The following is a 13,258-nucleotide window of genomic DNA, read 5'->3' on the forward strand; positions in this document are numbered from 1 at the left end:
AGCTAGTTGCAGGTAACCAAACAACCCCTAAATGAATTAAAGTTTAGAAAGAAAAAGGTGGAGCAGTACATGAGTGAAATATATATATCAAAACAAAAAAAGTACATAAATCATGGGTAGTTAGATAACCCATTTGGAGGGTAAATTTTTCTAGTTAGTATCTAAGTTTGGCCTTATATTACTTTGAGCACTAACTTTCAATTTATATCAAAATGAGCATCAAATTTTAATTTTATTTCTCTAGCTGGATAATTGGGGATTTTCGGTGGATTTTTGGTGATGTGGACGCCAGAAAGCTTGCGTGGATGCCCTGAGTCCATGTCACCGAGTCACCAACTCAGTCACTTAACCAATGTGGTTTTTTTTGTTCACGTAGGACGTACACGTCAGCTTCTCTCCCTTGGTGACATGGACCCAGGGCATCCACGAAAGCTTTCCGACGTCCATGTCAAAAAATCTACCGGAAATCCCCAATTACCCTACCGAAGAAATAAAATTAAAACTTGATGCTCATTTTGATGCAAATTGAAAGTTATTGCTCAAACTGATATAAGGCCAAACTTAAGTACTCACTGGAAAAATTTACGCGCTTGGTTTGTGGAATGGGAATTAAGGGAATGAGATTAGGGGGAATGGGATTATGGGAATTAAAATAAGGAAAATAAAAATAGTAATAAAATATTGTGTAATAGCCGAATTGATTCCTCTATTTTGCTCTCTCTTCTCTTTTGGTCTCTCTACTTAGAAATGCACCAAGCTAGTTCTTTAACACTTGAAAATGAGCCCACTTAGTCACTTTACTCTTAGTCTCTTTCCAATTAGTCCCTCTAATCTTAAAAATACAGGGACTAGTTGGGTCATTTTCAAACATAGAGGGATTAAATGGACCCATCTTCAAAAGTAGAGAGACTAGTTGGGAGCATTTACCAGTAGAGGGACCAAAAAAAAGATAGAGAAAAGTAGAGGGACCAATTCGAGTATTATACCATAAAACTTATGTTTGATTGGAGGGAATGAAAGTGTGGAATAGAAAAAGATATGAAAGAAAATTGTGGTAAAATTACTTGTATGCCTTTTACAATAAATGAATGATATTATATACAATGGTGGATGATATTAAATTATAATTAAGTTTATTAGATAGTAAAATAATTTAAATAATGATTATAATTATATATATTAATTAAATTAATTTCCTATTTTTTTTAATCATCATAAACATAAATAAACTAATTCATATAACTATTATACATTTTAATTATTATGAGTAAATGGTTTAATTAAATAATTCATTTTATTCAGATAATCGACAATAAAATATATGTGTATTATCCCTTTAAAAAACCAAAAACAAAAGAAGTACATCAAAAGGGATAACATCTTTATTTCAAACTCAAAGAATAAGATTTCTCTCAAAATGGTGAAGAATGACGGGATGAGATGCGGGCACATAGAGAAATTCTAATCCTTCACATGAATATTGTGGTATTTTTTACTGGATAACAATGTGTAACAGTGGGAAAGAAAAGTGTTAATTTGCAGTTAATATTTCCATCATCCAAACACACTACGAAGTGATGAGAAATGTAAACAGAACCTTCAAATAATGATAGTTCACATAATTATTCAGGTACCACTCTATTAATCTAGGATGCATGTTAGAAATTTTCGGTTGTTCTGACGATTCGTAGATAGATCTTTTATCCTTAGAAGAAGTACACAATAAGTTAAGGCTTCCTTTGATTCTTGAAGAGTTGCCAGCTTTAATATTTATAAATCTTAGTTAAGATATTGTATGGCTTTCTAAAGAAAAGTATTTTTTTTCAAAAATCAATTATAATAGGACTTTCTTGCTAGACCTAGAGATGCGCATTATTCGAAAAAACTGAATACTAATCCGAAGCCAAACCGAATAAAAAGTTTAGTTCGGTTATCAATTTTTTTTTCTAGTGTGGTTTAGTAACAATTTTATTGGTAATTTGGTTTTTTTGGTTTTTTTTTTAAATTTAGTCTAACCGAAATCAAATGAATTATGTTATATAAATAATAAAATATATTATAATCAACCTAAAATGATATAATGATGTATTAAAAAATTATGAATTAATAGTTCAATTAATTGTCTTATAAATCATTTTAAAACTTTTTTTATATAATTTTGGTTAAATAAAAAATTTTGGTTAATAATTGAAAAAAAAATTCGGTTTGGTTGATTTCGGTTTTTATCTTTATTTGATTCGGTTCAGTTCTCATTTTTTAACATATTTTGGTTAAATTAACTGATAATTTGTTTCAGTTAGGTTACCAAACTGATGCTCTCCACTAGATAGAGCTACTTAAAAAATGTAATTTGCTTACATACTCTAAAAAAAAAAATTGCTAATTTATATCGGTAAAATCATATTTGCAAGAACTTTTATTTACTTATGTTATGTACCCTATGAAAGATAATTTACATGAAAATATTATTATTATTATTATTTTATTTCTCAAGGTGATAACTATTAATTTAGTATTTTGGTGGCAGTTTGCTTTTGATCAAAAGGCATGTAAGTAGTTAAGCACTAATCTGAAGAATATTAAACTAAATTTTATTATTAAAGGTGTATATTAGCAAATTCCTATTTGTAATAGATTTACAAATTAAAAAAAAAAACTCTTTTTAAACAACAATCTCAAAACAAAATTTTAAAAATAAAAATTTAAACTCAAAACATCTTTTAACCCAAACTTCCACGATTTGGACCTCTCAAAACTAATTTTTCAGGAAATAATATGATTTTAATTTATGGCACATGAAAAAATTCATATATATATATTTTTTAAAAAGGACGACAAGCATCTGAACTCAGGAACGAACATGTGGGAGAGCAGTGCTCACCACCGAATCGTGCTCTCACCTTGCGTGAGATGGGGATCGAACTCGAGGAGCCATGCTCAATAATCGAGGCGAACACCCTACACAAAGGACCCAATACCAATAGGCTAAATGGTCATTGCAAATTCATATAATTTTATAATTAATAAATCAATTTTAATACAACTTGACATAATGACGCATTTTTTCAAATTGGCCAAATTGGTCAACTTGAGCCCTACTTTTGAATATAATTTTAATTTTAAATCTACAAATAATAAGACCCAAACTTAGTTGCAAGGAATAAAATGCCATATTTTATTATATTTTAAAAAGCATATAAGACATAATGGAAAATATATAAAAATCTAAGGTTCATGTGAGTCCTCGTCCTGTCACACCACCGATGTTCTTCCCACTAATTGTTTAGATTCTATAATATATAATAAAGATTATTGTTTTTTATTTATTACATCATCAACAATTTTTCTCCAAAAAAAATTGTTTATAGAGATACTAAATAAAGATTATTTAGTATAAAAATCAAACTTATTTTTTATACTAAATAAATAAATAAATTCATGGTTGTGGAACCGAGAAACTTTACTTTACCAACCATAATATATCATATTAAGATTAACTTTATTATGTATAGTGATAAGGGTTGATTTGGAAGTTGTAGTAGTTCCAGTAGAAATTGGGTTGAATGATTTAGATCTGTTAAGTGCATAACTATTAGATTGAAATCTAATGATTGATATGAATGTTCATATATTTAAATTTATAAACATTTGTTGATGATTGATACTCATATATATGTATGTATATTTTTTATAATATCGATAAATTACTTCAAACACATATACTTTTATATTTTACCTATTTATTTATTTATTTTTTTGACAAAGATGATAAATACATATTAGTATCTCTATCGCGTGAGTTATTATCTCTAACAAGAATTTGAACTCTTACAACTCTGCACGCCACCCACATGAAGGACTCATATTAGTACATGTAACCATTTGAATCAAATAGCTTTGGCATATCCTCTTATTATTGGGAGGAAGCCAATTTTTATATTCCACATGAGAGCAAAGTATGTTAATCGCTCAATTATTACTTTATTTTACAAATATACGCATGGTTAATTTAAATTGATAAAATATTTAAATAAAACAGAATACGCAAAAAAAATAAATAAATAAAAAGAAGGCAATTTTTTTTAAAGTATTGAAGTAATGATTTATTAGAAATAAATCTTATCATACTTAATGAAATGAAATCTTATAGACCAACAAGCCAACAACAAGCATGAAATATCCCCACCAATGCCAACTTTCCTCTTGTTTTCTACTCATATTAATTAGTACAATAAATGCAATTGGTTAACACGTCATACATCAACTAAATAAATAATAAATAAATAAAATAAATAAATAAAAGGAAGCAAATGATTTATGTGACGAAGGCCAAACATTCAACAGGGATGGCAAGCAAATTGACTTTGATTTATTGCGGTCCATAATATCCTTGATTTGTGGAGTTAATTCTTTTTGATAAAAACGATTATATATACATATATGGAGTAATTTTTAAAGTGAAGGCATAGTTTTTAAATGTTAAGATTAATTTACCACTTCAATTGTAAGTATTACTATTTCAATTATAAGTATTCATTTTAATAATTTTATAAAAGAAATAAAAATAAAAGGAAAAATTAAAAATTTTCATGACATTTATTTTATTTTTTTATTTTCATAATTCTTTCTTTATCCACTAAATTTGTGTAAAGTAACAATGATAGAGAATAATATATTTTAATCAATTAGTATTGTTAAATTTTAAAATTAATATTTAAATTATTTATATGAATATATAATTTGAGACATAAAAATTTTCTAAAACTGAACATTTAATTATAATGGGACAAAAAAAAAGTATAATATTCAAATTAAATAATGTTATACATCTAATCTTCCAAATATATTCAATTCCTATGATTGGAAGTATGTATTTTTATTTTTCATGTATTATTTTTTTCTATGTAATAAAAATTATATGCGTGGAAATTACATTTTTATTAATATTTTTTTAAAAGAGTAACAATCCCATGCAATCTATGTAGAGACATCCTTCTTTTTTACATCAATTAATAATCAATTCCTTATCTTTTTTTTTTTAATTTAAAAAATAAATAAATAGATTTTTTCAGAAAAAGAAAAAATTAATGTCAACATCAAGGATGACCAACAAAATGAAGTCATCACTCAAGTGGACAAAAGACATGTCTGATTTTTTATTTTTTATTTTTTATTTTTATTTTTATTTATTTATTGTCTAAACTTCTAAGTCTTAATAAAAGTGGATATAATCATATAACTCTCCCACACGTTTTATTCTCAAAAAGAATATGAAGTAAAATTTTACTTGTTTTTATTCTTTAAAATTACTTTTTAGAGATGCCGATAACACCTTTTAGTTAATTTTTTCTCACTCTTTTTGCATGGGACAAAATACTATGAAATTTATTTAATTTAATATTTTTTTTTAAAGATTATTAGAATATGTTCAATTTGTACATTATTGAATTTGACTATTAACAACAGTGGACATCACTCTCCTACACGTTTTATTCTCTAAGAATTTAAGGAATTTTTACTTATTAATATTCCCTTGAAAATTGGAATTACTTTTTAATCGTAATACTTATCTTTTTGGCATGGGAATATATACTATGAAATTTAACAAATTTTGTACTATTAAGGTTCATATATATATATATATATATATTTATTTATATATATTGACTGATCATAACTACAAGTTTGGTTTGTACTTTATTCAATTTCACTATCAATTCAATAGTGTTGATATATTTTGACCGGGAAAGAGGAATAAATTGATTCTAGCACCATAAAATATCTTTTAAAAAATAAAGTAAAAAGAAAATTGTAATAATATTGAAAATTTATTTTTAATATAAAAAAAAATAAAACCATTTATATAATATAGTCTCAAACATTATCTAAAATCAATAGAAAATATATTTTTCAAGTGTTATTTTTATCTACTAAATTTATTCACATTTCTTATTTTTTAAATAAAATTGTAAAAAACAAACAAAAATAAATAATTTTCTTATTTATAATACTTTTTTTAAAATTATTTTTTACATGACGGTGGAGTCACATGCTTTACATCATTGTAACAATAATAATTTATATTTATTTTCCACCTCTCTACCAACCCCCAATTATACCATCACATTAAAGTACACGTGGCAGCACAAAATCCCCCTAGTAAAAATTAGCTGTTTGCTGTTAGATCATGCACAGCGGATGAAGCGCGTGTGGTCAGAAGAAGATAGAAAGAAAGAAAAAAAAAATCTCATCTTGACAGTTAAAAAAAAAAAATCAAAATTTTCAAAAAGATTTTCCAGAAAATTTCCAATTTTTTTTCCAAAAGAAAACAAATTTAAACCCTAATTTTACTAATTTGTTTTTTTTTTTTTTATTCTTCTAATTTTTCTTTTTTCCTGCCCGTACACCTAGAAAGAAGAAAAAGGCAGGCAAGGCTATAGATTCAAATCGGGAGAGGGAGGAAGCGAAGGAGAGGAGAAGCTCCCCATTGCTCTCTGCTTCCTCCTTCCTCGCTTTCTTTCTCGCTTGGGGTCGAGAAAAACCCTAGCTTTTTGAGATTTTGATTTTGGTTGGTGGTGAATTGGGGGCCGAGAATGGGGAGTGACTTGCAGGACGCGATCAAGCAGCTGCTTGCGCTGATCGACCAAGGTGTGTTTTTGGTGGTGTTTGATTGTTGTTTTGTTTGATTTTGATGGGTTTTTGGTTTAAAGTTATGATCTTTGGGTTGTTTTCTTTTGGTTGCAGTTGAGGAGCCGTTGAGGAGCTCTTTTCAGGTTGGGATGAGTTTTAGATTTTGATTTGGGTGTAATGTTGTTGTGGTGTTGATAGATCTGCTTGTTTTTTGGTTTTTGGAATTGTTTGCTTTGTTGGAATTAGCTTGGAAGTGATGATCAGAGAATGCATCTGTGTGAATTTACTTCTGTTCTCCAGATTTGTATTTCTTAATTTTTAACTTGTATCAATGCATGCACCTATGGACATTAATTGAGCAAGATCTGTTATGACAAAAGGAGCGAACTTTCGAAATTTGAGCTGTGTTAATTTTGAGTTTTGGACACGGGATTGTTTTTACAATGTAGAAGAAGTCATACGAATTCTATCTTTTGCTAATAACTGTCCTAAGTTTAGTTAGTGCTGTGGGAGAGGCATGCGGTCTGAAGGTTGGAATCTAAGTTTCCATCTTTTTGTGTTAAATTGTTTGTTTAGACTCCATGACATCAAGGATCTGAGTAGAAAGTATAAGAATGAATGAGTTATTTTATAGGGCTCAACTAGTTTTATGTAGATTGTGGTTATAATGAGGCGAGCAATTCATAGTAGAGGACAGCTTAAAAGGTGATCTATATTTTTGTGGGATGATTAACATGCTATTCTGAAATGTATGGTTGAATTCAGCAGCTTATTTGGAAAATGGACCATATGTCAAATACACACCTAGAGATGATTATTAGATCTCCATATGCATCCTTTGCTGTTTAACATTCAAAACGAAGCAGACATCTTGGCACATGCTGCTTGAATACAACCAAAGTGTATTGATAAGTGGAAGTGTACTTTTCCCATATTGATTATTAGATCTCCATTGTAATAAGGGCTCATACGTTCTTGCTTTGACCACAGAACATGCATCAAGGTTACCCAACAGAGACATTGAATCGTTTTCTCAAGGCAAGAGAGTGGAGTGTTCCCAAAGCTCATAAAATGGTGGGTTAGATATTTGAAGTATTTTTCTTTGGATGCTGTTTTAGATGGTCAACTCATGATGAGACAACGCTTCCATGATTGTCTTCTCTGTTGCAGCTGGTGGATTGTTTAAACTGGAGGATACAGAATGAAATAGACAACATACTGGCTGTGAGTTTTTTCCTGTATAGTTTAATATTTTGTTGGTTGGATGGACCATCTCATGCATAATCTCTTTTTTAATAAAATATTTTTATAAGAGCGGGCATCATGTTATGTGAAACACCAAATTAGCACTTCTGCAGTCTGGCAGAGATGCATTCTGAACATGATTTACTTTTTAATCCCATTGGCGTCAGTTAATATTTATGATTTATCTACTTGTTACAACTGCAGGTTTACTGATTCCTTTGAATTTTCAAGCTTTTGATGTATGCTTTTCCCATGATTTGATGAGAATTTTTTTGATTGAATCTGCAAAGGTGGAAACTGTCATCTGTTTAATGACTGGTGATAAAAAACTTATTTTTCACTCCTAACATGTATTTTACCATATTTTTTATTGCACTGAAACAATCTTTTTACCAAAGCAAGTCCACATAGCAGTTAACTTGAAATATTTATGGTTGCAGACGTTTCAGCATTGTTGCCCAAGTCTTTTATGATCTAATAGTTACAATAATGCATTTAAATAATCACATGAAAGAACCACCAAATATGTAAAATGCAGTTGTAAGGAACTCAAAAGTGATCTGGTAATATTATTACGTGCACGTCTATTAAGTCATGTTGATAATGCTAGATGCCCAATGCTAAGTTATCCTTTCTTTTGAAATATGCTAATTTCTTTAAGATATGTTGTCATTTCAGAAACCGATAATTCCGAGGGATTTATATAGGGCAGTCCGTGATTCACAATTGATAGGTTTGTCAGGATATTCAAAGGAGGTTAGTTCTATCTTTCGCGTGCTTAAACTCTTCTGATTCCCTTTTCATGCGTACCTTTTTTTTCTTCTTCTTTATTCGTGAACTATGGAATTAAATATGATAGAATAACATGGAGAAATATTTAACACTATGTGTCTCTATCTTTCTTCTGCTTTGATCACCAATATTGTGGTCACTATAATCATGCAGATGGTATCTATTAGAACCACAAATGGTAATTTATCAAAGTTTGATTCGTAAACATGCTTGTTTCGCCGCATATATTCTATATGCCTGGGTTCTTTTACTTATGTGGAGCTGGAGGGTATTTTCTTTTGAAAATTATCCAATCCAGTGCATTGTGTAGTGCACCTTGTCATTACCTGGCTGCATGTGTGGTTATTGTCAAAGTTTAGATAGAAAATGTATAACAGAATAAAGCGGTTGCACTTTGAATAAGCTGTCCTTTCACTAGGTCTCAGTTGATGCCCTTCTCTTACAACCAATTATCTCCTTTCCACTTTTTATATCTGTCTGCTGATTGTTTCCGTCTTTTCTGACCCTGGAAATTTAAAAATTAATGAATAATAATATATAACCCACTTCATCTCAAGTTTCATTGATCCCATGACCATCTTAATTGTGTGAGGTCAGACCCTCTTTTTTTCAATTACTTTGTTATGTTTGTTGACTTGCAATATTTTTCTTACTTTCCTATAGGGTCTCCCGGTCTTTGCTATTGGTGTTGGGCTCAGCACTTTCGACAAAGCATCTGTGAGTATTATTAAGTATTTATCCTTTTCTTGTGATGAACTTCCTTATATCTGCATGTTGCTGGTTGTCTAGAAGGCAACGGTGCTTGTTGAAGATGTTAATCCATTCAGGCATAATGTTTTGAGTGTTTTATTTGTCATTCTGATTTTCATGCAACTCCATTTTGAGGACTGATTGCCATGGATACATCATTTCTTACTGCCCCTAAAGTGGAGCTATTGTTTACTTTGGTTCCTGAAGTAAGAAAATTGTTCATTCTGGCTCTTGAATGAGATGAGTTTGTTTGTTTGATCTTTTTGTCCGACATGGTAGCTTTTGTGGCCAAAAACTTGCCACATATGTGTGACACTATGTTGGACGGAGGGGGTTAAAATGAACAAATTCATCCAGCTCAGGGACTAAAATGAAAATTTTTTATTTAGGCCCAAAATAAATCATGCCTCCCATTTTAGAGTTGACCAGTGGCTCCATTCCTTTTCATTTTTTTAGATTATTTACCTTTTTTGATTATATGAACGTATATATACACATTTTTTATTGCCATATGCAATTTTCTGTTTTTAACTTTGACATACATCCCCCTCAAGTCTCACCTGTGTTGCTGTTTCATTTCATTTTTAGGTTCACTACTATGTCCAGTCACACATTCAAATCAATGAATATCGTGACCGTATTGTCTTGGTGAGTAGGTTTTTGCTCAGTCTTCATGTTTGTAGCATTTTTTCTGCCACCTTTATTTACTTCTGCAACGTTGTAGCCTGCTGCAACAAGGAAACATGGACGACATATTGGTACCTGCATAAAAATTTTGGATATGACTGGCCTAAAGTTTTCAGCTCTGAGCCAAATTAAGGTGCGCCACTTACACACTCTTCTGCTTATTAATGGTAGCCTTGTTCGCTTAGGATTAGCAGTTTGCACTCTGAATTGCAAATTTGCTGATATTTTCTTTCTATGATACTCATTGTTCTCATTGAGGTTGACTTGTTTAACTTCCATTAGGTAACTGGTTGTAGAGTTCTACACAATAATCAACATGTTATCTCTGTTGACTCTTCTCTTCAAACCCATTTTCCTTGCATCTTAATTAGTCGCATGTAATCAAGGGACTGCAAGAATAGCAAAATCACAACCTATTGGTTGGAATGACCTTGATTACCAGTGTTTATCAGAATACTACGTATTATAAATTTCAACGTTTGGATTAGGATTCGACAATTATGTCTGCAACAGCTTGTCTCTTTTCGGTAACTTGAGAGTACGCCAGTAAATAGAAACCTCTGATTTGAAATTGGAGTAGTACAGGATCCATCTTTTATCATACCAATAATCTTCTTCACTAAAGACGTTACCTTTGATGCTGATTTTTTTTTTATAATGTATAAAATGCAGCTATTGACTGTCATCTCTACTGTCGATGACCTGAACTATCCCGAGAAGACGGATACTTATTTTATTGTAAATGTTCCTTACATATTTTCAGCATGTTGGAAGGTAATTTCTTTTGTCACCTTGATCTTGGTTTTCTTGTGATCAATTGAATAAGTATTGAATTTATTATTATTATTCTTTTAGATCTTTGATGTCTAGTCAATGACACATTCCTCGACATTTTTGTAGGTTGTGAAGCCTCTCTTGCAAGAAAGGACAAGAAAGAAAGTGCAAGTATTGCAAGGTTCTGGCAGGGATGAATTGTTAAAGGTAAAGCACTTCGATCTATCATTTTAGAAAAAGCATGTGTGGTCGGTATTTTATAATTCCGTCCACCTCTGAGTGTTTTCTTCTAAAATGTTTGCTATTTATTTTCCATTCTAAATTGTTGATCATTTTCGCAGATAATGGACTATGCATCTCTTCCACATTTTTGTACAAGGGAAGGCTCCGGTTCGTCACGGTATTCATCTTCTGGGAGCTCCGATTGCTACTCATTGGATCATACTTTCCATCAAGAACTATATGACTACATTAATCAACAATCCCTAATTCAAGAACTTCCAAAACCCATCAAACAAGGATCCTTTCACGTCGATGTCCCGGAGCCTGACCCTCAAGACACAAAGATTTTTGCAACTATAGAGTCCGAGCTCCAAAAGATCGGGGATGCCAATGGCACAACCATATGAAGGCATAAAAAATCGGTAACACCTGCCGCTGTCAGAGCAATGTTGCAGTTGTTTACGATCCCTTTCATGTTGTTGTCCGAAATTACACAGTGGGATATACTAGGAAGTGATTGCAGTTTCTCACTGCAGGCTTCTAATGATAATATATACTAATACAATCTGTTGTAGTTATAATCTGCAGCTTTTGAACTAAGAAAAGAAAAAGGAAAAAAAAGGAAAAAAAAAAACCTACTAGACAAGGCCTGTCTCAAGTGCGCCTTAATGTACTAGTGAGAATCTAATGTATTTGCTGCAGTAATGTTAAAATGCATCCAATACTGTTATATGTAACATGCACTGAATTTTCATCAGAAATCTATTTCACTTGCTGAATTTCATGTTAATCACTTTGTTTCATGTGTAATTTGAGTTGTTCTACTCATCAGAGAATTATATGTGATTTACTCCTTGTTTGTGATGTCAAACCAGGTTAAATACTTTTGAATTGGAAGTAACTTTTGACTGGAGAAATGTATGCATTTGCTGCAGTAATGTTATTATTGCACTGAATTATCATCTTAACTGTGTTCCAGTAGAACAGTTATCAGAAATTATCTTTTTCAGCTGATATATTACAAAAACCGGCAATTTAAGAAGTTTTCTTGCAAAACCAGAAGATTTCAAATGCCAACATTGTTCTTGGATTCATGTTTGAAAGTATACATACATAAATAGTGGCAAACTTAGTACTGGCAAGAATGCATGAGAACTTGAAGATGAAATACGAAGTTTGAGTGTCATCCTCTTTGTTATTCAATCTTGAGCGTCATGATGGCCGGAGAAAGCGTCGAGTAAAGAAGATGCGGTGACGGCACGGGCAGGTGGTGGCCGAGGGTGCTGAAGACAATCGATAAGACGGTTAATGAATGGCCTGAGATGGCATAACATCACTGTTATTTGCCCAAGCACTGCTCCTGTTGCTGCAACAATGGCTAATGGCTCCATTCCTTTCACAGAAACAAACAATCTAAGCACAAACAGAACAAGAAATCAAATACAAGAAGAACAATGTATGTATAGATGAAGTGAGAGTATAATTAGGAGTTTATATGGATTTTTGGCAGGGATGGAACTGAGGGTTGAGAGAAGTTTGAGGTTGTGATTCTGTTAACTCAAACAGCATTGTATTATTTGTGGCAAATTGGTCTGTTTTTTTTGTTGCTTTATTTTGAGGGAAGCTTTTTGTTTTAATTAACATTGAAACTGTTATTTTTTTTTTGGTTGATTTATTATGTTGTAAAACTGGCTTCATAACTATCTTTTATTAATCAAAATTTATGGAATATAAATTCTGTAACTTCATGAAACAATTTATTTGAACACATATTTTAGGACATGCCTAGATTTTAAAATCTATGCAAGTCTCTAGAGTGCCATTGGATCAGCATCCAATTACCCTCTCACTTTTATTTTTTGCGGCCCACCCAACCGGTTTTCTCTTTGTCTCTCTTCTCTTATATATATATATATATATATATATATATATATATATATATATATATATTTTACCTTTTTATTATAATAAAAATAAAAAATATTTTCAAATTTTATATAATAAAAAAGATTGAGAGCAGGTTGTCTACGGACATCCTTAGATTTGATATTTACACGTTACATCAAATTCTAACTCACTGTGTAGGTTTTTCGTCATGTAAAAATAAAATTCTAATTTCAAAGGAGAAGGGACCCACATCAATAACAATTATTAGATG

General features: G+C 30.8%; 1 protein-coding gene across 1 annotated transcript; it reads left to right on the forward strand.

Annotated features, from left to right (window-relative positions):
• Nucleotides 1–6,415: 6,415 nt before the first annotated feature.
• LOC120251649 (phosphatidylinositol/phosphatidylcholine transfer protein SFH1-like) lies at nt 6,416–11,890 on the forward strand. Its single transcript, XM_039260253.1, has 11 exons — nt 6,416–6,648; nt 6,745–6,773; nt 7,621–7,704; nt 7,801–7,854; nt 8,554–8,631; nt 9,331–9,384; nt 10,006–10,065; nt 10,142–10,237; nt 10,777–10,878; nt 11,005–11,085; nt 11,220–11,890. The coding sequence occupies exons 1-11, from the start codon at nt 6,594–6,596 to the stop codon at nt 11,505–11,507; spliced, it is 981 nt and encodes a 326-aa protein (XP_039116187.1). The 5' UTR covers nt 6,416–6,593; the 3' UTR covers nt 11,508–11,890.
• The last annotated feature ends 1,368 nt before the right edge of the window (nt 11,891–13,258 follow it).

The sequence above is a fragment of the Dioscorea cayenensis genome, chromosome 3, assembly GCF_009730915.1.
Source record: "Dioscorea cayenensis subsp. rotundata cultivar TDr96_F1 chromosome 3, TDr96_F1_v2_PseudoChromosome.rev07_lg8_w22 25.fasta, whole genome shotgun sequence".
NCBI lineage: Eukaryota > Viridiplantae > Streptophyta > Magnoliopsida > Dioscoreales > Dioscoreaceae > Dioscorea > Dioscorea cayenensis.